The sequence below is a fragment of the Nerophis lumbriciformis genome, linkage group LG05, assembly GCF_033978685.3.
Source record: "Nerophis lumbriciformis linkage group LG05, RoL_Nlum_v2.1, whole genome shotgun sequence".
Lineage (NCBI taxonomy): Eukaryota > Metazoa > Chordata > Actinopteri > Syngnathiformes > Syngnathidae > Nerophis > Nerophis lumbriciformis.
Window position 1 is genome coordinate 3,574,633 of NC_084552.2, and position 25,560 is coordinate 3,600,192.

The following is a 25,560-nucleotide window of genomic DNA, read 5'->3' on the forward strand; positions in this document are numbered from 1 at the left end:
GGTTGCGGATGAAATAATTGCCTATCCGCGCATCTCTAATATATATATATATATATATATATATATATATATATATATATGGATGGATGGATGTTTGTCTGTTGCCATCGGGGTCCGGGACCGAGGTCCCTACCCCCGAGAGGGCCCCACCGGGAGCCGTAGCTGAGGCGATCCGCGAGAAGGGCCCGACGCACGTCCAGGGTCACCACCGCGCCCACCGCACCGACACCCCGCCTCGTCCGCCTTCGCCGCGGCCGGCGTCACGCGCAGCAGGTAAGCAGCTTACCTGCCCGCCACCCCCGTGGCCGGGGGCTCGTAACAGGGGTCACTCCGAGCGCTCCGCCCGCGCAGCTTACCTGCCCGCCACCCCGGTTGATATAGACAGCAGCTAGGACGGTGGCCATGGAAGTCGGAACCCGCTAAGGAGTGTGTAACAACCCACCTGCCGAATCAACTAGCCCTGAAAATGGATGGCGCTGGAGCGTCGGGCCCATATACCCGGCCGTCGCCGGCAGCGAGACGCGCTTGGAGGTGCGCTCAGCGCGGCTCCCATATGATTGCGCACTGGTGTGCGTCTGGGTCGTGACAGCGTGGCACGCGAATGTCTGCACTGCATTGGATCAGTCTCCTTTCTTTAACAGGCAAAAGCTTTATAACCTCACTAATGCCTTGCATCGTCTATATTAGATATATAACAACGGGCGGGTGCGGGCGGATGGCGGGCGGATGCGGTTCTGATCAAATGTTAGATCGGGTGGATTGCGGATGGTTGACGACTTTCTGATGCGGTTGCGGATGAAATAATTGCCTATCTGCGCATCTCTAATATATATATATATATATATATATATATATATATATATATATATATATATATATATATATATATATATATATATATATATATATATATATATATATGGATGGATGGATGTTTGTCTGTTGCCATCGGGGTCCGGGACCGAGGTCCCCACCCCCGAGAGGGCCCCACCGGGAGCCGTAGCTGAGGCGATCCGCGAGAAGGGCCCGACGCACGTCCAGGGTCACCACCGCGCCCACCGCACCGACACCCCGCCTCGTCCGCCTTCGCCGCGGCCGGCGTCACGCGCAGCAGGTAAGCAGCTTACCTGCCCGCCACCCCCGTGGCCGGGGGCTCGTAACAGGGGTCACTCCGAGCGCTCCGCCCGCGCAGCTTACCTGCCCGCCACCCCGGTTGATATAGACAGCAGCTAGGACGGTGGCCATGGAAGTCGGAACCCGCTAAGGAGTGTGTAACAACCCACCTACCGAATCAACTAGCCCTGAAAATGGATGGCGCTGGAGCGGCGGGCCCATATACCCGGCCGTCGCCGGCAGCGAGACGCGCTTGGAGGTGCGCTCAGCGCGGCTCCCATGTGATTGCGCACTGGTGTGCGTCTGGGTCGTGACAGCGTGGCACGTGAATGTCTGCACTGCATTGGATCAGTCTCCTTTCTTTAACAGGCAAAAGCTTTATAACCTCACTAATGCCTTGCATCGTCTATATTAGATATATAACAACGGGCGGGTGCGGGCGGATGGCGGGCGGATGCGGTTCTGATCAAATGTTAGATCGGGTGGATTGCGGATGGTTGACGACTTTCTGATGCGGTTGCGGATGAAATAATTGCCTATCCGCGCATCTCTAATATATATATATATATATTTATATATATATATATATATATGGATGGATGGATGTTTGTCTGTTGGCATCGGGGTCCGGGACCGAGGTCCCTACCCCCGAGAGGGCCCCACCGGGAGCCGTAGCTGAGGCGATCCGCGAGAAGGGCCTGACGCACGTCCAGGGTCACCACCGCGCCCACCGCACCGACACCCCGCCTCGTCCGCCTTCGCCGCGGCCGGCGTCACGCGCAGCAGGTAAGCAGCTTACCTGCCCGCCACCCCCGTTGCCGGGGGCTCGTAACAGGGGTCACTCCGCGCGCTCCGCCCGCACAGCTTACCTGCCCGCCACCCCCGTTGCCGGGGGCGCGTAACAGGGGTCACTCCGCGCGCAGTGCGCTCACGAAAGGGGTGGGCCTCACCCTGGTTGATATAGACAGCAGCTGGAAGTCGGAACCCGCTAAGGAGTGTGTAACAACCCACCTGCTGAATCAACTAGCCCTGAAAATGGATGGCGCTGGAGCGTCGGGCCCATATACCCGGCCGTCGCCGGCAGCGAGACGCGCTTGGAGGGGCGCTCAGCGCGGCTCCCATATGATTGCGCACTGGTGTGCGTCTGGGTCGTGACAGTGTGGCACGTGAATGTCTGTGCTGCATTGGATCAGTCTCCTTTCTTTAACAGGCAAAAGCTTTATAACCTCACTAATGCCTTGCATCGTCTATATTAGATATATAACAACGGGCGGGTGCGGTTCTGATCAAATGCTAGATCGGTGGATGGCGGATGGTTGACGACTTTCTGATGCGGTTGCAGATGAAATAATTGCCTATCCGCGCATCTCTAGTGGACATGCACCTACCATGAAAATGTCAGACCCCTCCATGATTTCTAAGTGGGAGAACTTGCAAAATAGCAGGGTGTTCAAATACTGATTTTCTTCACTGTATGTGTCCTCTTTTTGGGATTTCGCAATATGGTCAGCCTAAAATCAACTGGAACTGAATTAATGTTGCGTTCATCGGAAGGGGGCGTGCCTTAAGAGAAGCTGCGTTGCTATTGGCTGATCAATGCCGGAAGTCCCGCGCTTCTGTCAGGTGACTGTGACGCAACACTCAAGCGACAGAAGAGCCAAAACATGACGCCCGAACGCCAATTTCCCCGCGTCGCGACAGCTCTTACCGGCCTGACGTTCCTCCAGACGATCCCCCCCGCCGCGGCGTACGACGGCGGCGACGCGGTGGCCCTGCTGCTGGGAACTGTCATCGCCATTGTGGGCTTCTGCACCTGCCTGGGCTGGTATGCGAGGAAGCGAAACAGACTGCTGTGAGAAAGCATATCTTGCTTCTTCTGCTGCCCTGCCTTCTTATTATCCAACTAAAAACTGAATATGAACTTATTTCCTTCTGTGGACGTCCTGGAGTAAAGTTTGATGATTCCAGAACCGGAAACACGTGCTGGAGCAGAACCGGAAGGAAAAAATATTATCAACTTGCACTTCTTCTTTTTTTTTTCAGCACCAAATACCGCTGTTGCTTCTTTGCTATAAGACTTCAACACAACACAATGTATGAATGTATCTCCTTTTGTGGATATTTTGGGGGCAAAATTTGGATCACAAAAGTTTGTAAAAGCAGTACCGGAAATACGTGCTGGACAAGAACCGGAAGTAGCAACATGCACTTCAAATACTGCTTTACTTTAATGCTTTTGTTGAATATTCTCTGTAACATTCTTGCTTTTTCTTAATTCCACAGCCCAGTATGTGTGTTTTCAACATCATTCGCAAAATAAAAGAACTTAAACGAGGTTGTTTAGTTATGTATTTGTTTTTCTAAACAATAGCTGTGTTTTTACATGATTTTCAAAATAAAAGAACATAAACGAGGATGTTTAGTTATGTATTTTTTTTCCTAAACAATACGTGTGTTTTCAACATTTGCAAAATAAAAGAACATAAACGAGGTGTATTTTTTTCTCTAAACAATGTGTGTTTTCAACATTATTTGCAAAATAAAAGAACATAAACGAGGATGTTTAGTTATGTTTTTTTTTCTAAACAATACGTGTGTTTTCAACACTATTTGCAAAATAAAAGAACATAAACGAGGTGTAATTTTTTTCTAAACAATATATGTGTTTTCAACACTATTTGCAAAATAAAAGAACATAAACGACGATGTTTAGTTATGTGTTTTTTAAATAAACAATACGTGTGTTTTCAACATCATTTCCTAAATAAAGGAACATAAACGAGGATGTTTAGTCATGTTTTTTTTTTCTAAACAATACGTGTGTTTTCAACATTATTTGCAAAATAAAAGAACATAAACGAGGATGTTTAGTTATGTTTTTTAAATAAACAATACGTGTGTTTTCAACATAATTTCCTAGATAAAGGAACATAAACGAGGATGTTTAGTTATGTGTTTTTTAAATAAACAATACGTGTGTTTTCAACATAATTTCCTAAATAAAGGAACATAAACGAGGATGTTTAGTTATGTTTTTTTTTCTAAACAATACGTGTGTTTTCAACATAATTTGCAAATTAAAATAAACAAGGATGTTAAGTTATCTATTTTTTTTCTAAACAATACGTGTGTTTTCAACATTATTTGTAAAATAAAAGAACATAGACGAGGATGTTTAGTTATGTAAAATTTTTTCTAAACAATACGTGTGTTTTCAACATTATTAGCAAAATAAAAGAACATAAACGAGGATGTTTAGATATGTAATTTTTTTCCAAAACAGCTTTCTGATCACCTTGAAGTGCCGATTTTATTTGTTGTAAATAAACTAAACGTTTTGTTTGGTATGGAATAGTATAATGACAGAAAATGGTAGGAATTGATGTAAACAGGAAGTCTAACAAGAGATACAGGAAATGGGGGAAGTAAATAATGTTACACACAAGTGATTGGTAAAGAAAAGTGTCAGTTAAAAACATTTAACTGGCAGGAAAATGACAGAAAATAAGTGATGTACAGAAAGTTGAAAACTATTTTTTTTGGTGTATTTTTTATCCAAACAACTTTCTGATCACCTTGAAGTGATGTTTTAATTTGTAGTAAATAAACTAAACGTTTTGTTTGGTATGGAATAGTATAATGACAGAAAATGGTAGGAATTTATGTAAACAGGATGTCTACTGGGGGACTTCAATGCTCATGTTGGCAACGACAGTGAAACCTGGAGAGGCGTGATTGGAAAGAATGGCTGTCCGGATCTGAACCCGAGCGGTGTTTTGTTATTGGACTTTTGTGCCCGTCACAGATTGTCCATAACGAACACCATGTTCAAACATAAGGGTGTCCATATGTGCACTTGGCACCAGGACACCCTAGGCCGCAGTTCCATGATCGACTTTGTAGTTGTGTCATCGGATTTGCGGCCTCATGTTTTGGACACTCGGGTGAAGAGAGGGGCGGAGCTTTCTACCGATCACCACCTGGTGGTGAGTTGACTGCGATGGTGGGGGGAGGATGCCGGACAGACCTGGCAGGCCCAAACGCATTGTGAGGGTTTGCTGGGAACGTCTGGCAGAGTCTCCTGTCAGAGAGAGTTTCAATTCCCACCTCCGGAAGAACTTTGAACATGTCACGAGGGAGGTGCTGGACATTGAGTCCGAATGGACCATGTTCCGCGCCTCTATTGTCGAGGCGGCTGATTGGAGCTGTGGCCGCAAGGTAGTTGGTGCTTGTCGTGGCGGTAATCCTAGAACCCGTTGGTGGACACCGGCGGTGAGGGATGCCGTCAAGCTGAAGAAGGAGTCCTATCGGGTTCTTTTGGCTCATAGGACTCCTGAGGCAGAGGACAGGTGCCGACAGGCCAAGCGGTGTGCGGCTTCAGCGGTCGCAGAGGCAAAAACTCGGACATGGGAGGAGTTCGGGGAAGCCATGGAAAACGACTTCCGGACGGCTTCGAAGCAATTCTGGACCACCATCCGCCGCCTCAGGAAGGGGAAGCAGTGCACTATCAACACCGTGTATGGCGAGGATGGTGTTCTGCTGACCTCGACTGCAGATGTTGTGGATCGGTGGAGGGAATACTACGAAGACCTCCTCAATCCCACCAACACGTCTTCCTATGAGGAAGCAGTGCCTGGGGACTCTGTGGTGGGCTCTCCTATTTCTGGGGTTGAGGTTGCTGAGGTAGTTAAAAAGCTCCTCGGTGGCAAGGCCCCAGGGGTAGATGAGATCCGCCCGGAGTTCCTTAAGGCTCTGGATGCTGTGGGGCTGTCTTGGTTGACAAGACTCTGCAGCATCGCGTGGACATCGGGGGCGGTACCTCTGGATTGGCAGACCGGGGTGGTGGTTCCTCTCTTTAAAAAGGGGAACCGGAGGGTGTGCTCTAACTATCGTGGGATCATACTCCTCAGCCTTCCCGGTAAGGTCTATTCAGGTGTACTGGAGAGGAGGCTACGCCGGATAGTCGAACCTCGGATTCAGGAGGAACAGTGTGGTTTTCGTCCTGGTCGTGGAACTGTGGACCAGCTCTATACTCTCGGCAGGGTCCTTGAGGGTGCATGGGAGTTTGCCCAACCAGTCTACATGTGTTTTGTGGACTTGGAGAAGGCATTCGACCGTGTCCCTCGGGAAGTCCTGTGGGGAGTGCTCAGAGATTATGGGGTATCGGACTGTCTGATTGTGGCAGTCCGCTCCCTGTATGCTCAGTGCCAGAGCTTGGTCCGCATTGCCGGCAGTAAGTCGGACACGTTTCCAGTGAGGGTTGGACTCCGCCAAGGCTGCCCTTTGTCACCGATTCTGTTCATAACTTTTATGGACAGAATTTTTTTAGGCGCAGTCAAGGCGTTGAGGGGATCTGGTTTGGTGGCTGCAGGATTAGGTCCCTGCTTTTTGCAGACGATGTGGTCCTGATGGCTTCATCTGGCCAGGATCTTCAGCTCTCACTGGATCGGTTCGCAGCTGAGTGTGAAGCGACTGGGATGAGAATCAGCACCTCCAAGTCCGAGTCCATGGTTCTCGCCCGGAAAAGGGTGGAGTGCCATCTCCGGGTTGGGGAGGAGATCTTGCCCCAAGTGGAGGAGTTCAAGTACCTCGGAGTCTTGTTCACGAGTGAGGGAAGAGTGGATCGTGAGATCGACAGGCGGATCGGTGCGGCGTCTTCAGTAATGCGGACGCTGTATCGATCTGTTGTGGTGAAGAAGGAGCTGAGCCGGAAGGCAAAGCTCTCAATTTACCGGTCGATCTACGTTCCCATCCTCACCTATGGTCATGAGCTTTGGGTTATGACCGAAAGGACAAGATCACGGGTACAAGCGGCCGAAATGAGTTTCCTCCGCTGGGTGGCGGGGCTCTCCCTTAGAGATAGGGTGAGAAGCTCTGCCATCCGGGGGGAGCTCAAAGTAAAGCCGCTGCTCCTCCACATCGAGAGGAGCCAGATGAGGTGGTTCGGGCATCTGGTCAGGATGCTACCCGAACGCCTCCCTAGGGAGGTGTTTAGGGCACGTCCAACCGGTAGGAGGCCGCGGGGAAGACCCAGGACACGTTGGGAAGACTATGTCTCCCGGCTGGCCTGGGAACGCCTCGGGGTCCCACAGGAAGAGCTGGACGAAGTGGCTGGGGAGAAGGAAGTCTGGGCTTCCCTGCTTAGGCTGCTGCCCCCGCGACCCGACCTCGGATAAGCGGAAGAAGATGGATGGATGGATGGATGTCTAACAAGAGATACAGGAAATGGGGAAAGTAAATAATGTTACACACAAGTGATTGGTAAAGAAGAGTGGCAGTTAAAAACATTTTTAACTGGTAGGAAAATGACATCAAAATAAGTAATGTTACAGAATGTTCAAAACCCTTTTTTTTGTGTGTGAAATTCCTTCAAAAAGAAAACCCAAATGTTACCTATTAGCTTGTTTTTGCATTTTCCTGGACAGAAAAGAACACTCGCCTACTGGGTGAAGAACAGTTGTGTCCCAAGGTAAGATCCATACTGATACATCCCTGTGGTATGACTATTATTAATTCATGTTTCACAGCGCGGGTACAAAAAAAAAATACCACGTTGTCAGACGGGCTCCTGACATGTCGCCTCTCCATCCAAACATACATGACTCCAGTTCTATGAATTTGTGATGCTGCCCAGGACGGGGGGGGAACAACAGTGAGCAAAGTGCTTGTCAATTATGCATCTACAGTACATGGGAAGCATTTCTACCTCGAGTGAACTTGCCAGTCTGGTTTCGCCCGTCGACGTCCCAACATGGACATTTAGCATTCGCAAAATTAGGCATCAGATATTAGAATAATGTTGACACTGCAAGTCAAGCCATCCATCCATCTTCTTCCACTTATCCGAGGTCGGGTCGCGGGGGCAGCAGCTTAAGCAGGGAAGCCCAGACTTCCCTCTCCCCAGCCACTTCGTCCAGCTCTTTCCGGGGGATCCCGAGGCGTTCCCAGGCCAGCCGGGAGAGATAGTCTTCCCAGCGTGTCCTGGGTCTTCCCCGTGGCCTCCTACCGGTCGGACGTGCCCGAAACACCTTCCTAGGGAGGCGTTCGGGTGGCATCCTGACCAGATGCCCGAACCACCTCATCTGGCTCCTCTCGATGTGGAGGAGCAGCGGCTTTACTTTGAGCTCCCCCCGAATGACAGAGCTTCTCACCCTATCTCTAAGGGAGAGCCCCGCCACTCGGCGGAGGAAACTCATTTCGGCCGCTTGTACCCGTGATCTTGTCCTTTCGGTCATGACCCAAAGCTCATGACCATAGGTGAGGATGGGAACGTAGATCGACCGGTAAATCGAGAGCTTTGCCTTCCGGCTCAGCTCCTTCTTCACCACAACGGATCGATACAGCGTCCGCATTACTGAAGACGCCGCCTGTCGATCTCACCATCCACTCTTCCCTCACTCGTGAACAAGACTCCGAGGTACTTGAACTCCTCCACTTGGGGCAAGATCTCCTCGATGCTAGCTCACGATTAGCAGTTCTAATTGCTAGCTAGCGATTAGCGCGTCTGTATTTTTATTATTATTAATTTAGCCAGCAATTAGCGATTCAAGTGGTGGCTAGTGATTAGTGCGACAGTTTCCAGCTAGCCACGAGTGTGACAGTTGCCAGCTAGCGATTAGCGGTCTAATTGCTAGCTCACGATTAGCGGTTTAATTTCGCCACACCTAGTGTGTGTGTGTGACAATCATTGTTACTTCAACTTCAACTTCAACTAACTGCGAGCTAGCGATTCGTGCTCCTGTTTTTTTAAATATTTTTTTAGCTAGCAATCAGCGGTCTAGTAACTAGATAGTAATTAGCGCTCTATAGTTGTCAGCTCGCGATTTTTGCGGACTATTAGCCAGATAGTCGTTAGCGCCCTAGTTTCCAGCTAGTGATTTGTGCACTCGATGCTAGCTCACGATTAGCAGTTCTAATTGCTAGCTAGCGATTAGCTTTCCTGTATTTTTATTATTATTATTATTTTAGCCAGCAATTAGCGATTCAAGTGGTGGCTAGTGATTAGTGTGACAGTTTCCAGCTAGCCACGAGTGTGACAGTTGCCAGCTAGCGATTAGCGGTCTAATTGCTAGCTCACGATTAGCGGTTTAATTTCGCCACACCTAGTGTGTGTGTGTGACAATCATTGTTACTTCAACTTCAACTTCAACTAACTGCGAGCTAGCGATTCGTGCTCCTGTTTTTTTAAATATTTTTTTAGCTAGCAATCAGCGGTCTAGTAACTAGATAGTAATTAGCGCTCTATAGTTGTCAGCTCGCGATTTTTGCGGACTATTAGCCAGATAGTCGTTAGCGCCCTAGTTTCCAGCTAGTGATTTGTGCACTCGATGCTAGCTCACGATTAGCAGTTCTAATTGCTAGCTAGCGATTAGCTTTCCTGTATTTTTATTATTATTATTATTTTAGCCAGCAATTAGCGTTTCAAGTGGTGGCTAGTGATTAGTGCGACAGTTTCCAGCTAGCCACGAGTGTGACAGTTGCCAGCTAGCGATTAGCGGTCTAATTGCTAGCTCACGATTAGCGGTCTCATTTCGCCACACCTAGTGTGTGTGTGTGACAATCATTGGTACTTCAACTTCAACTTCAACTAACTGCGAGCTAGCGATTCGTGCTCCTGTTTTTTTAATTAATTTTTTAGCTAGCGATCAGCGGTTTAGTAACTGGATGGCAATTAGCGCTGTATAGTTGTCAGCTAGTAATTAGCGCTCTATAGTTCTCAGCTAGCGATTTGCGGACTCGTAGCCAGATAGTCGTTAGCGACCCAGTTGCCATCTAGTGATTTTTGCCCTCGATGCTAGCTCACGATTAGCGGTCTAATTGCTAGCTGGCGATTAGCACTCCTGTTTAAAAAAAAAAAAAAAATTAGCTAGCGATCAGCGGTCTGGTAACTAGATAGTAATTAGCGCTCTATAGTTGTCAGCTAGCGATTTTTGCGGACTATTAGCCAGGTAGTCGTTAGCGCCCTAGTTGCCAGCTAGTGATTTGTGCACTCGATGCTAGCTCACGATTAGCAGTTCTAATTGCTAGCTAGCGATTAGCGCGTCTGTATTTTTATTATTATTATTTTAGCCAGCAATTAGCGATTCAAGTGGTGGCTAGTGATTAGTGTGACAGTTTCCAGCTAGCCACGAGTGTGACAGTTGCCAGCTAGCGATTAGCGGTCTAATTGCTAGCTCACGATTAGCGGTTTAATTTCGCCACACCTAGTGTGTGTGTGTGACAATCATTGTTACTTCAACTTCAACTTCAACTAACTGCGAGCTAGCGATTCGTGCTCCTGTTTTTTTAAATATTTTTTTAGCTAGCAATCAGCGGTCTAGTAACTAGATAGTAATTAGCGCTCTATAGTTGTCAGCTCGCGATTTTTGCGGACTATTAGCCAGATAGTCGTTAGCGCCCTAGTTTCCAGCTAGTGATTTGTGCACTCGATGCTAGCTCACGATTAGCAGTTCTAATTGCTAGCTAGCGATTAGCTTTCCTGTATTTTTATTATTATTATTATTTTAGCCAGCAATTAGCGTTTCAAGTGGTGGCTAGTGATTAGTGCGACAGTTTCCAGCTAGCCACGAGTGTGACAGTTGCCAGCTAGCGATTAGCGGTCTAATTGCTAGCTCACGATTAGCGGTCTCATTTCGCCACACCTAGTGTGTGTGTGTGACAATCATTGGTACTTCAACTTCAACTTCAACTAACTGCGAGCTAGCGATTCGTGCTCCTGTTTTTTTAATTAATTTTTTAGCTAGCGATCAGCGGTTTAGTAACTGGATGGCAATTAGCGCTGTATAGTTGTCAGCTAGTAATTAGCGCTCTATAGTTCTCAGCTAGCGATTTGCGGACTCGTAGCCAGATAGTCGTTAGCGACCCAGTTGCCATCTAGTGATTTTTGCCCTCGATGCTAGCTCACGATTAGCGGTCTAATTGCTAGCTGGCGATTAGCACTCCTGTTTAAAAAAAAAAAAAAATTAGCTAGCGATCAGCGGTCTGGTAACTAGATAGTAATTAGCGCTCTATAGTTGTCAGCTAGCGATTTTTGCGGACTATTAGCCAGGTAGTCGTTAGCGCCCTAGTTGCCAGCTAGTGATTTGTGCACTCGATGCTAGCTCACGATTAGCAGTTCTAATTGCTAGCTAGCGATTAGCGCGTCTGTATTTTTATTATTATTATTTTAGCCAGCAATTAGCGATTCAAGTGGTGGCTAGTGATTAGTGTGACAGTTTCCAGCTAGCCACGAGTGTGACAGTTGCCAGCTAGCGATTAGCGGTCTAATTGCTAGCTCACGATTAGCGGTTTAATTTCGCCACACCTAGTGTGTGTGTGTGACAATCATTGTTACTTCAACTTCAACTTCAACTAACTGCGAGCTAGCGATTCGTGCTCCTGTTTTTTTAAATAATTTTTTAGCTAGCGATCAGCGGTCTAGTAACTAGATGGCAATTAGCACTGTATAGTTGTAAGCTAGCGATTTGCGGACAAGTAGCCAGATATTCGTTAGCTCCCTAGTTGCCAGCTAGTGATTTGCGCCCTCGATGCTCGCTCATGATTAGCGGTCTAATTGCTATCTAGCGATTAGCGCTCTTTTTTTCTTCTTTTTTTAGCTAGCGATTAGCGGTTCAAGTGGCGGATAGTGATTAGTGCGACAGTTTCCAGCTAGCGACGAGTGTGACGGTTGCCAGCTAGCGATTAGCAGTCTAATTGCTAGCTCACGATTAGCGGTCTAATTTTGCCACACCTAGTGTGTGTGTGTGACAATCATTGGTATTTCAACTTCAACTAGATGCTAGCTAGCAATTAGCGCTCCTGTTTTTTCCACTATTATTTTTTTAGCTAGCGATCAGCGGTCTAGTAACTAGATGGCAATTAGCGCTGTATAGTTGTCAGCTAGCGATTTTTGCTGACTATTAGCCAGATAGTCGTTAGCGCCCTAGTTGCCAGCTAGTGATTTGTGCACTCGATGCTAGCTCACGATTAGCAGTTCTAATTTCTAGCTAGCGATTAGTGCTCTTTTTTTCTTCTTTTTTTTAGCTAGCGATTAGCGGTTCAAGTGGCGGATAGTGATTAGTGCGACAGTTTCCAGCTAGCGACGAGTGTGACGGTTGCCAGCTAGCGATTAGCAGTCTAATTGCTAGCTCACGATTAGCGGTCTAATTTCGCCACACCTAGTGTGTGTGTGTGACAATCATTGGTATTTCAACTTCAACTAGATGCTAGCTAGCGATTAGCGCTCCTGTTTTTTCACTATTATTTTTTTAGCTAGCGATCGGCGGTCCAGTAACTAGATGGCAATTAGCGCTGTATAGTTGTCAGCTAGTGATTTTTGCGGACTAGTAGCCAGATAGTTGTTTGGACGCTAGTTGCCAGCTAGCGATTTTTGCGGACGAGTAGCCAGATAGTCGTTAGCGCGCTAGTTGCCAGCTAGTGATTTGCGCCCTCGATGCAAGCTCACAATTAGCGGTCAAATTTTTAGCTAGCAATTAGCGCTGCTGTTTTTTTATTATTATCTTTTAGCTAGCGATCAGCGGTCTAGTAACTAGATAGTAATTAGCGCTCTATAGTTCTCAGCTAGCGATTTGCGGACTCGTAGCCAGATAGTCGTTAGCGACCCAGTTGCCATATAGTGATTTTTGCCCTCGATGCTAGCTCACGATTAGCCGTCTAATTGCTAGCTAGCGATTAGCGCTCCTTTAAAAAAAAAAAAATAATAATAATAATTAGCTAGCAATCAGCGGTCTAGTAACTAGATAGTAATTAGCGCTCTATAGTTGTCAGCTAGCGATTTTTGCAGACTATTAGCCAGATAGTCGTTAGCGCCCTAGTTGCCAGCTAGTGATTTGCGCCCTCGATGCTCGCTCATGATTAGCGGTCTAATTGCTATCTAGCGATTAGCGCTCTTTTTTTCTTCTTTTTTTAGCTAGCGATTAGCGGTTCAAGTGGCGGATAGTGATTAGTGTGACAGTTTCCAGCTAGCGACGAGTGTGACAGTTGCCAGCTAGCGATTAGCGGTCTAATTGCTAGCTCACGATTAGCGGTCTAATTTCGCCACACCTAGTGTGTGTGTGTGACAATCATTGGTATTTCAACTTCAACTAGATGCTAGCTAGCGATTAGCGCTCCTGTTTTTTCATTATTATCATTTTAGCTAGTGATCAGCGGTCTAGTAACTAGATGGCAATTAGCGCTGTATAGTTGTCAGCTAGCGATTTTTGCGGACTAGTAGCCAGATAGTTGTTAGCGCGGTAGTTGTCAGCTAGTGATTTGCGCCCTCGATGCTAGCTCACGATTAGCGGTCTAATTTCGCCACACCTAGTGTGTGTGTGTGTGTGACAATCATTGGTACTTCAACTTCAACTTCAACTAACTGCGAGCTAGCGATTCGTGCTCCTGTTTTTTTAAATCATTTTTTAGCTAGCGATCAGCGGTCTAGTAACTAGATGGCAATTAGCGCTGTATAGTTGTAAGCTAGCGATTTGCGGACAAGTAGCCAGATATTCGTTAGCTCCCTAGTTGCCAGCTAGTGATTTGCGTCCTCGATGCTAGCTCATGATTAGCGGTCTAATTGCTATCTAGCGATTAGCGCTCTTTTTTTCTTCTTCTTTTTTAGCTAGCGATTAGCGGTTCAAGTGGCGGATAGTGATTAGTGCGACAGTTTCCAGCTAGCGACGAGTGTGACGGTTGCCAGCTAGCGATTAGCAGTCTAATTGCTAGCTCACGATTAGCGGTCTAATTTCGCCACACCTAGTGTGTGTGTGTGACAATCATTGGTATTTCAACTTCAACTAGATGCTAGCTAGCGATTAGCGCTCCTGTTTTTTCGCTATTATTTTTTTAGCTAGCGATCAGCGGTCTAGTAACTAGATGGCAATTAGCGCTGTATAGTTGTCAGCTAGCGATTTTTGCGGACTAGTAGCCAGATAGTCGTTAGCGCGCTAGTTGCCAGCTAGTGATTTGCGCCCTCGATGCAAGCTCACAATTAGCGGTCAAATTTTTAGCTAGCAATTAGCGCTGCTGTTTTTTTATTATTATCTTTTAGCTAGCGATCAGCGGTCTAGTAACTAGATAGTAATTAGCGCTCTATAGTTCTCAGCTAGCGATTTGCGGACTCGTAGCCAGATAGTCGTTAGCGACCCAGTTGCCATATAGTGATTTTTGCCCTCGATGCTAGCTCACGATTAGCCGTCTAATTGCTAGCTAGCGATTAGCGCTCCTTTAAAAAAAAAATAATAATAATAATAATTAGCTAGCAATCAGCGGTCTAGTAACTAGATAGTAATTAGCGCTCTATAGTTGTCAGCTAGCGATTTTTGCAGACTATTAGCCAGATAGTCGTTAGCGCCCTAGTTGCCAGCTAGTGATTTGCGCCCTCGATGCTCGCTCATGATTAGCGGTCTAATTGCTATCTAGCGATTAGCGCTCTTTTTTTCTTCTTTTTTTAGCTAGCGATTAGCGGTTCAAGTGGCGGATAGTGATTAGTGTGACAGTTTCCAGCTAGCGACGAGTGTGACAGTTGCCAGCTAGCGATTAGCGGTCTAATTGCTAGCTCACGATTAGCGGTCTAATTTCGCCACACCTAGTGTGTGTGTGTGACAATCATTGGTATTTCAACTTCAACTAGATGCTAGCTAGCGATTAGCGCTCCTGTTTTTTCATTATTATCATTTTAGCTAGTGATCAGCGGTCTAGTAACTAGATGGCAATTAGCGCTGTATAGTTGTCAGCTAGCGATTTTTGCGGACTAGTAGCCAGATAGTTGTTAGCGCGGTAGTTGTCAGCTAGTGATTTGCGCCCTCGATGCTAGCTCACGATTAGCGGTCTAATTTCGCCACACCTAGTGTGTGTGTGTGTGTGACAATCATTGGTACTTCAACTTCAACTTCAACTAACTGCGAGCTAGCGATTCGTGCTCCTGTTTTTTTAAATCATTTTTTAGCTAGCGATCAGCGGTCTAGTAACTAGATGGCAATTAGCGCTGTATAGTTGTAAGCTAGCGATTTGCGGACAAGTAGCCAGATATTCGTTAGCTCCCTAGTTGCCAGCTAGTGATTTGCGTCCTCGATGCTAGCTCATGATTAGCGGTCTAATTGCTATCTAGCGATTAGCGCTCTTTTTTTCTTCTTCTTTTTTAGCTAGCGATTAGCGGTTCAAGTGGCGGATAGTGATTAGTGCGACAGTTTCCAGCTAGCGACGAGTGTGACGGTTGCCAGCTAGCGATTAGCAGTCTAATTGCTAGCTCACGATTAGCGGTCTAATTTCGCCACACCTAGTGTGTGTGTGTGACAATCATTGGTATTTCAACTTCAACTAGATGCTAGCTAGCGATTAGCGCTCCTGTTTTTTCGCTATTATTTTTTTAGCTAGCGATCAGCGGTCTAGTAACTAGATGGCAATTAGCGCTGTATAGTTGTCAGCTAGCGATTTTTGCGGACTAGTAGCCAGATAGTCGTTAGCGCGCTAGTTGCCAGCTAGCGATTTGTGCACTCGATGTTGGCTCACGATTAGCGGTCTAATTGCTAGCTAGCGATTAGCGCTCCTGTTTTTTATTGTTATTTTAGCCAGCGATTAGCGATTCAAGTGGTGGCTAGTGATTAGTGCGACAGTTTCCAGCTAGCCACGAGTGTGACAGTTGCCAGCGGTCTAATTGCTAGCTCACGATTAGCGGTCTAATTTCGCCACACCTAGTGTGTGTGCGTGACAATCATTGGTATTTCAACTTCAACTAGATGCTAGCTAGCGATTCGTGCTCCTGTTTTTTAAAATAATTTTTTAGCTAGCGATCAGCGGTCTAGTAACTAGATGGCAATTAGCGCTGTATAGTTGTAAGCTAGCGATTTGCGGACAAGTAGCCAGATATTCGTTAGCTCCCTAGTTGCCAGCTAGTGATTTGCGCCCTCGATGCTCGCTCATGATTAGCGGTCTAATTGCTATCTAGCGATTAGCGCTCTTTTTTTCTTCTTTTTTTGGCTAGCGATTAGCGGTTCAAGTGGCGGATAGTGATTAGTGCGACAGTTTCCAGCTAGCGACGAGTGTGACGGTTGCCAGCTAGCGATTAGCAGTCTAATTGCTAGCTCACGATTAGCGGTCTAATTTCGCCACACCTAGTGTGTGTGTGTGACAATCATTGGTATTTCAACTTCAACTAGATGCTAGCTAGCGATTAGCGCTCCTGTTTTTTCGCTATTATTTTTTTAGCTAGCGATCAGCGGTCTAGTAACTAGATGGCAATTAGCGCTGTATAGTTGTCAGCTAGCGATTTTTGCGGACTAGTAGCCAGATAGTTGTTAGCGCGCTAGTTGCCAGCTAGTGATTTGCGCCCTCGATGCTAGCTTACGATTAGCGGTCTAATTTCGCCACACCTAGTGTGTGTGTGTGACAATCATTGGTACTTCAACTTCAACTTCAACTAACTGCGAGCTAGCGATTCGTGCTCCTGTTTTTTTAAATAGTTTTTTAGCTAGCGATCAGCGGTCTAGTAACTAGATAGTAATTAGCGCTCTATAGTTGTCAGCTAGCAATTTGCGGACTAGTAGCCAGATAGTCGTTAGCGCACTAGTTGCCAGCTAGTGATTTGCGCCCTAGATGCTAGCTCACGATTAGCGGTCTAATTGCTAGCTAGCGATTAGCACTCCTGTTTTAAAAAAATATTATTATTGTTTTTTAGCCAGCGATTAGTGATTGGAGTGGTGGCTGGTGGCTGGTGGCTAGTGATTAATGCGACAGTTGCCAGCTAGCGACGAGTGTGACAGTTGCCAGCTAGCGATTAGCAGTCTAATTGCTAGCTCGCGATTAGCGGTCTAATTTCGCCAATGTGACAATCATTGGTATTTCAACTTCAACTAGATGCTAGCTAGCGATTAGCGCTCCTGTTTTTTCACTATTATTTTTTTAGCTAGCGATCAGCGGTCTAGTATCTAGATGGCAATTAGTGCTGTATAGTTGTCAGCTAGCAATTTGCGGACTAGTAGCCAGATAGTCGTTAGCGCACTAGTTGCCAGCTAGTGATTTGCGCCCTCGATGCTAGCTCACGATTAGCAGTCTAATTGCTAGCTAGCGATTAGCGCTCCTGTTTTTTTTTTTTTTTTTTTTTTTTTTTTTTTAATTTAGCTACCAATTAGCGATTCAAGTGCCGGCTAGTGATTAGTGTGACAGTTGCCAGCTAGCGATTAGCGGTACTACTGCAAAAACAAGGTACCTTTAGGGCCAGTTTATGATAAAACAGCCTTTTTTAAAAACAAGTAGGGGGTTCCAACTTTAAAGACCCCTGGTTTAAATATCATTTCACGCAAATAAAAATGTCTGAAGAAACGTTGTAATGGGCAAGGGTGGGGGGCCTCTGAATAAATTCTGCTCAGGGGCCCCAATTTAGCCAGTGTATTTCTTTAGAGAGAACAGTATAGAAAATGGATGGATGGCTGCTATTTCTGCACCTTTTAAATGTTTTCGCGGCCTAAAAGCTGCTCAGTCTTGAAAAAGAGTGTATTTTACATGATGCAATGTGTTGGATTATTTTGCGGCATGTGGTGTAAAAGTGCTTCTAGAAGCAGGGGAGGTGCAGTGGCTCCAGCGGGCAGCAGGGGCCCAGTCGAGCTGCTGCAACAAGAGACTAGGACGCGTCTTGGATCACAAATAGGGATGCAGGGCGCATGCGCACTGCTCTCCGTTTTACTGTATGATATTCGCCGTGGTGGAAAAAAGGGGCTCGGGAGGCAACCATCGGGATTTTTTTTTTTTTTAGGGGGAAAACACGACGAAATCATTCCCCCACCCCCCGCGGGGTGTCGAGCAACGGACCGTTTGTCAACAGGTTCGGACTGTATGGATCGCGTCTCCCCCCCCCCTACCCTCCACCCCCTCCGCGATGACCGCGCTTGTTTTTGATGGCAAGCGGACGACGCGGACATGATCGCGGTCTCGTCGACGTGAGGCTCGGCGCCACTGTCGTGTTTTACCTCGGCGGGTAAGACGCGGGGATTTTGCTTCATCACAGAATCCTGCTGGTTTCTCCATTTTTTTTCTTTTTTTCTTCCATCATTCCGCACTCGCAGGAGGACGTTTTTTTTTAATTTTTTCTCATCATTTTTTTTTTTTTAAACCCAAACAACGTAAGTACACATCTTTGTTGTTATGACGAGTAAAGATGCATGCAAGTGTATTTTATTTTTTTATTTTATTTAATTTTTTTAAATGGTATTTGGATGCAAATATGTGCAAGAACATTAATTAAAGCTGACTTGGCGCTTTTATTTAATGTGCTTGTGCAATCGAGTGCACCCTCTTTTTTTTTTTTTTTTTTGCATTTCTTTTTAACGGTGCTCGTTCTTGCTTTAAAAAAAAAAAAAGCACCCCCCCCCCCCGCCCCCCACTGCGCCTATAATAACGTGCTGCCATGTTGTGTGTTATGATGAGGAGGAGAGGAGATGGACTAATTGTGCAACATGACGTGCTAGAATGCGGCGGATGATTCTTTGTTTTTTGTGTCCCCCCCCCCACCGCCCCCCACCCCCTGTTTTGTGTCCCTTCCGTCTCACTTCCTGTAGGTGTGATGAGACAAAGGAACAAAGGATGCCTTAGACGGGAGCTCGCCAACACGCCCGGAAACCTCCTCAGAGCGCATCGCCGCCAAATGGATCTAACGCCTCCCTCCGCCGCCGCCGCCGCCACCTCCAGATCATGATACTAGGCTGAAGGAACCCACCCCCCCTCCCCACTACCTCCCCCACCCCCATCCCCATCCCCCCACCCCCCCCCCCTGCTTATCTTTATGATCCCTCCTCCATCTATGGCGAACTATAGCCATGCAGGGGACCACACCATCTTGCAGAATGTCTCTCCTCTCGCCACCTTCCTCAAACTGACCTCGCTGGGCTTCATCATCGGCGTCGGCGTGGTCGGGAACCTCCTGATCTCCATCCTGCTGGTCAAAGACAAGAGCCTGCACCGGGCGCCCTACTACTTCCTGCTGGACCTGTGCGCCTCCGACATCCTGCGCTCGGCCATCTGCTTCCCCTTCGTCTTCACCTCGGTGAAGAATGGCTCGGCGTGGAGCTACGGCACGCTGACCTGCAAGGTGATCGCCTTCCTGGGCGTGCTCTCCTGTTTCCACACGGCGTTCATGCTCTTCTGCGTCAGCGTCACCCGCTACCTGGCCATCGCCCACCACCGCTTCTACACCAAGAGGCTGACCTTCTGGACCTGCCTGGCCGTCATCTGCATGGTGTGGACGCTGTCGGTGGCCATGGCCTTCCCGCCGGTTTTGGACGTGGGCACCTACTCCTTCATCCAGGAGGAGGACCAGTGCACCTTCCAGCACCGGTCCTTCCGCGCCAACGACTCGCTGGGCTTCATGCTGCTGCTGGCGCTCATCCTGCTGGCCACGCAGCTGGTTTACCTCAAGCTCATCTTCTTTGTGCACGATCGCCGAAAAATGAAGCCCGTCCAGTTCGTGCCCGCCGTCAGCCAGAACTGGACCTTCCACGGGCCGGGGGCCAGCGGGCAGGCGGCCGCCAACTGGCTGGCCGGATTCGGACGAGGCCCCACCCCGCCTACTTTGCTGGGCATCCGGCAGAACAGCAACGCGGCGGGCCGCCGGCGTCTCCTGGTGTTGGACGAGTTCAAAACGGAGAAGAGGATTAGTAGGATGTTCTACATCATGACTTTTTTCTTCCTGGCGCTCTGGGGGCCGTATCTGGTGGCCTGCTACTGGCGGGTGTTCGCCAGGGGCCCCGTGGTGCCGGCGGGCTACCTGACGGCCGCCGTGTGGATGAGCTTTGCCCAGGCCGGGGTCAACCCCTTCATCTGCATCTTCTCCAACCGGGAGCTGCGGCGCTGCTTCAGCACCACGCTCCTCTACTGCCGGAAATCCAGGTTACCGCGGGAACCCTACTGCGTTATATGAAGGTTTTTACCCCGACGCCCCCACAAACCCCTCAATCGGGGCTCTTGTACAGCCCCCTCTCTCTCTTTCTCTGCTAGCTTCCCCAACCCCCCCCCCCTTTTCCAGCGCCAATCATTGGCCCATCCCAAATAATGGAGGTGTGCAACAGGGCTCAATGCATCGCCCACTGTCGTTTGCCCGTGCAGAGAAGCAAAAAGTCCCAAAAAATAGGAGAACAAAAAAAAATTGACAAAAGGATTTTTTCCCCCCAGATTACTCTGTGAGATGCGAAACACTAAAAAAAAAAAAAAAAGAAGAAGAAAAAGAAGAAAGAAACGACGCCTCTCGAGGAATCGCCAGTTTTACATTTTTAAGAGTTGCACTACAAAAAAAAGAGAAGATTTGGGTCGTTGCCGTTGCAAGGACAACATTGTGGTCCCTCCCCCAAACAATGGATGCTTTAATTTGCAACAGACTACACGCAAACAATCGCTGTAAGTAAGGCAAAAAAGGCGGAGGAGGGTAAAAACGGTTTTAATGTAAGTGGTAACTTTTTTTGGTTGTTTTTTTTTATATATAGAAGGTGGGGCTTAAAAAAAATAATAATAATAATCAATTTTGAACGTGAAGTTTCAACTAGCATCGCTTTCATGTAGTTTTATCCGGAAGAGTACGGGGCCAACTGGGTTTCAAAGTTGGTAGCAAACATGGCGCCCTTTTGACCAATCATTTAGGACAGTGTTTCTTAACCCCGAAAAGAATATGATTCCCAGCTATGGTTCAGTTGTAATACACTTTTCCACCACTTGTGGCAGTAAGCACAAGATCAAACAAACAGGAGAAGTCTGGAGCTCAAGTCATAGAGAGGTTTCTTTAGCGCAAAAAATATGACTAAAGTTTTACATTTTCATGGACACTTTAATTTTGACAGTTTATTTGACCCTGCCATGAGGTGGCGACTTGTCCAGGGTGTGCCCCGCCTACCGCCCGAATGCAGCTGGGAGAGCGACCCCAAAAGGGACAAGCGATAGGAAATTGGTGGATGGATGGGTTCAGTTGTAATACACTTTTCCACCACTTGTGGCAGTAAGGACAAGATCAAACAAACAGAAGAAGTCTGGAGCTCAAGTCAGAGAGGTTTCTTAAGCGCAAAAAATATGACTAAAGTGGTGAAACTGCATTTTCATGCACACTTTAATTTTGACAGTTTATTTGGCCCCGCCGTGAGGTGGCGACTTGTTCAGGGTGTACCGTGTACCCCGCCTACCGCCCGAATGCAGCTGAGATAGGCTCCAGTCCTCTCCGTTAACCCCGAAAAGGACAAGCGGTAGCAAATGTATGGATGGATGGGTTCAGTTGTAATACACTTTTCCACCACTTGTGGCAGTAAGGACAAGATCAAACAAACAGAAGAAGTCTGGAGCTGAAGTCATAGAGAGGTTTCTTAAGCGCAAAAAAATATGACTAAAGTGGTAAAGCTGTATTTTCATGTACACTTGAATTTTGACAGTTTACTATTATTTTTATTATTAATTTAGTTAGAATGTATTTATTTTCATTAGTTTTCATGAGTCCCTTCTTTTGCAGTATATTTGATCAGTATTTGGCCCTGCCATGAGGTGGCGACTTGACCAGGGTGTACCTCGCCTACCGCCCGAAAGTAGCTGGGATAGGCTCCGGCACCCCCGCCACCCTAAAAGGGACAAGCGGTAGAAAATGGATGGATGCATGGCTTCAGTTGTAATACACTTTTCGACCATTTGTGGCAGTAAGGACAAGATCAAACAAACAGAAGAAGACTGGAGCTCAAGTCACAGAAAAGTTTCTTAAGCGCAAAAAATATGACTAAAGGGGTAAAGCTGTATTTTCATGTACACTTGAATTTTTTGTATAAATTTAGTTAGAATGTATTTATTTTCATTAGTTTTCACGAGTCCTTTCTTTTGCAGTATATTTGATCAGTATTTGGCCCTGCCATGAGGTGGCGACTTGTCAAGGGTGTACCTCGCCTACCACCCGAATGCAGCTGGGATAGGCTCCGGCACCCCCCGCCACCCCAAAAGGGACAAGCGGTAGAAAATGAATGGCTGAATGGGTTCAGTTACAATACACTTTTCCACCACTTGTTGCAGTAAGGACAAGATCAAACAAACAGGAGAAGACTGGAGCTCAAGTCACAGAAAAGTTTCTTAAGCGCAAAAAATATGACTAAAGTGGTGAAACTGTATTTTCATGTACACTTGAATTTTTTGTATTAATTTAGTTAGAATGCATTTATTTTCTTTAGTTTTCATGAGTCCCTTCTTTTGCAGTATATTTGATCAGTATTTGGCCCAGCCATGAGGTGGCGACTTGACCAGGGTGTACCTCGCCTACCGCCCGAATGCAGCTGGGATAGGCTCCAGCACCCCCGCCACCCCAAAAGGGACAAACGGTAGAAAATGAATGGCTGAATGGGTTCAGTTATAATACACTTTTCCGCCACTTGTGGCAGTAAGGACAAGATCAAACAAACAGAAGAAGACTGGAGCTCAAGTCATAGAAAAGTTTCTTAAGCGCAAAAAATATGACTAAAGGGGTGAAGCTGTATTTTTATGTACACTTGAATTTTTTGTATTAATTTAGTTAGGATGCATTTATTTTCATTAGTTTTCACGAGTCCCTTCTTTTGCCGTATATTTGATCAGTATTTGGCCCTGCCATGAGGTGGCGACTTGTCCAGGGTCTACCCCGCCTGCCACCCAAATGCAGCTGGGATAGGCTCCAGCACCCCTGCCACCCCGAAAGGGACAAGCGGTAGAAAATTAATGGCTGGATGGGTTCAGTTATAATACACTTTTCCACCACTTGTGGCAGTAAGGACAAGATCAAACAAACAGAAGAATACTGGAGCTCAAGTCATAGAAAAGTTTCTTAAGCGCAAAAAATATGACTAAAGGGGTAAAGCTGTATTTTCATGTATACTTGAATTTTTTTGTATTCATTTAGTTAGAATGCATTTATTTTCATTAGTTTTCACGAGTCCCTTCTTTTTCCGTATATTTGATCAGTATTTGGCCCTGCCATGAGGTGGCGACTTGTCCAGGGTGTACCTCGCCTACCGCCCAAATGCAGCTGGGATAGGCTCCGGCACCCCCCGCCACCCTAAAAGGGACAAGCGGTAGAAAATGGATGGATGCATGGGTTCAGTTGTAATACACTTTTCGACCATTTGTGGCAGTAAGGACAAGATCAAACAAACAGAAGAAGACTGGAGCTCAAGTCACAGAAAAGTTTCTTAAGCGCAAAAATTATGACTAAAGTGGTGAAACTGTATTTTCATGTACACTTGAATTTTTTTGTATTAATTTAGTTAGAATGCATTTATTTTCACGAGTCCCTTCTTTTGCAGTATATTTGATCAGTATTTGGCCCTGCCATTAGGTGGCTACTTGTCCAGGGTCTACCCCGCCTACCGCCCGAATGCAGCTGGGATAGGCTCCGGCACCCCCCGCCACCCTAAAAGGGACAAGCGGTAGAAAATGAATGGCTGGATGGGTTCAGTTATAATACACTTTTCCACCACTTGTGGCAGTAAGGACAAGATCAAACAAACAGAAGAATACTGGAGCTCAAGTCACAGAAAAGTTTCTTAAGCGCAAAAAATATGACTAAAGGGGTGAAACTGTATTTTCATGTACACTTGAATTTTTTTGTATTAATTTAGTTCGAATGTATTTATTTTCATTAGTTTTCATGAGTCCCTTCTTTTGCCGTATATTTGATCAGTATTTGGCCCTGCCATGAGGTGGCGACTTGTCCAGGGTGTACCTCGCCTACCGCCCGAATGCAGCTGGGATAGGCTCCGGCACCCCCCGCCACCCTAAAAGGGACAAGCGGCAGAAAATTGGATGGATGCATGGGTTCAGTTGTAATACACTTTTCCACCATTTGTGGCAGTAAGGACAAGATCAAACAAACAGAAGAAGACTGGAGCTCAAGTCATAGAAAAGTTTCTTAAGCGCAAAAAATATGACTAAAGGGGTAAAGCTGTATTTTCATGTACACTTTAATTTTTTTGTATTCATTTAGTTAGAATGCATTTATTTTCTTTAGTTTTCACGAGTCCCTTCTTTTGCCGTATATTTGATCAGTATTTGGCCCTGCCATGAGGTGGCGACTTGTCCAGGGTGTACCTCGCCTACCGCCTGAATGCAGCTGGGATAGGCTCCGGCACCCCCGCCACCCTAAAAGGGACAAGCGGTAGAAAATGAATGGCTGAATGGGTTAAGTTACAATACACTTTTCCACCACTTGTGGCAGTAATGACAAGATCAAACAAACAGAAGAAGACTGGAGCTCAAGTCATAGAAAAGTTTCTTAAGCGCAAAAAATATGACTAAAGTGGTGAAACTGTATTTTCATGTACACTTGAATTTTTTGTATTAATTTAGTTAGGATGTATTTATTTTCATTAGTTTTCACGAGTCCCTTCTTTTGCCGTATATTTGATCAGTATTTGGCCCAGCCATGAGGTGGCGACTTGTCCAGGGCGTACCCCGCCTACCGCCCGAATGCAGCTGGGATAGGCTCCAGCACCCCCCGCCACCCTAAAAGGGACAAGCGGTAGATAATGGATGGATGCATAGGTTCAGTTGTAATACACTTTTCGACCATTTGTGGCAGTAAGGACAAGATCAAACAAACAGAAGAATACTGGAGCTCAAGTCACAGAAAAGTTTCTTAAGCGCAAAAAATATGACTAAAGGGGTAAAGCTGTATTTTCAAGTACACTTTAATTTTGGCACTTTTTTAAAAGTTTTTTAAGAAACATATACTATTATTTTCATTATTAATTTAGTTAGAATGTACCCCGCCTACCGCCCGAATGCAGCTGAGATAGTCTCCGGTACCCCCACGCCACCCCGGAAGGGACAAGCGGTAGAAAATTGGATGGATGGATGGGTTTGGTTGTAATACACTTGTCCACCACTTGATCAAACAAACAGAAAAAAGTCTGGAGCTCAAGCCATAGAGAAGTTTCTTAAGCGCAAAAAAATATGACTAAAGTGACGACGCTGTATTTTCATGCACACTTGAATTTTGACGGTTTACTATTATTTGTGGAGATGTCCGATAATATCGGCCGATAAATGCGTTAAAATGTAATATCGGAAATTATCGGTATCGTTTTTTTAAATTATCGGTATCTTTTTTATTTTTTTTTTTATTTTATTTTTTTATTAAATCAACATAAAAAACACAAGATACACTTACAATTAGTGCACCAACCCAAAAAACCTCCCTCCCCCATTTACACTCATTCACACAAAAGGGTTGTTTCTTTCTGTTATTAATATTGTGGTTCCTACATTATATATCAATATATATCAATACAGTCTGCAAGGGATACAGTCCGTAAGCACACATGATTGTGCGTGCTGCTGCTCCACTAATAGTACTAACCTTTAACACTTAATTTTACTCATTTTCTTTAATTACTAATTTCTATGTAACTGTTTTTATATTGTTTTACTTTCTTTTTTATTCAAGAAAATGTTTTTAATTTATTTATTTTATTTTATTTTATTAATTAAAAAAGA

At 46.2% G+C, this 25,560-nt stretch overlaps 2 protein-coding genes across 4 annotated transcripts; both read left to right on the forward strand.

Moving 5' to 3' along the window:
• Positions 1-2,721: 2,721 nt before the first annotated feature.
• Positions 2,722-3,448, forward strand: LOC133605816 (small integral membrane protein 30). Its single transcript, XM_061959122.2, has one exon. The coding sequence runs from the start codon at positions 2,778-2,780 to the stop codon at positions 2,967-2,969; it is 192 nt and encodes a 63-aa protein (XP_061815106.1). The 5' UTR covers positions 2,722-2,777; the 3' UTR covers positions 2,970-3,448.
• A 4,115-nt stretch (positions 3,449-7,563) lies between these two features.
• Positions 7,564-20,745, forward strand: gpr85 (G protein-coupled receptor 85). Of its 3 annotated transcripts, none has more exons than XM_061961400.1 (2): positions 7,564-7,582; positions 18,642-20,745. In XM_061961400.1, exon 2 carries the CDS (start codon positions 18,866-18,868, stop codon positions 19,997-19,999), a length of 1,134 nt encoding a protein of 377 aa, XP_061817384.1. In that variant the 5' UTR covers positions 7,564-7,582; positions 18,642-18,865; the 3' UTR covers positions 20,000-20,745. The 3 variants fall into 3 exon arrangements, with proteins under 3 accessions (XP_061817384.1, XP_061817381.1, XP_061817382.1); XM_061961397.1 differs by lacking the exon at positions 7,564-7,582 and adding an exon at positions 17,973-18,206; XM_061961398.1 differs by lacking the exon at positions 7,564-7,582 and adding an exon at positions 17,976-18,061.
• Positions 20,746-25,560: the final 4,815 nt, after the last annotated feature.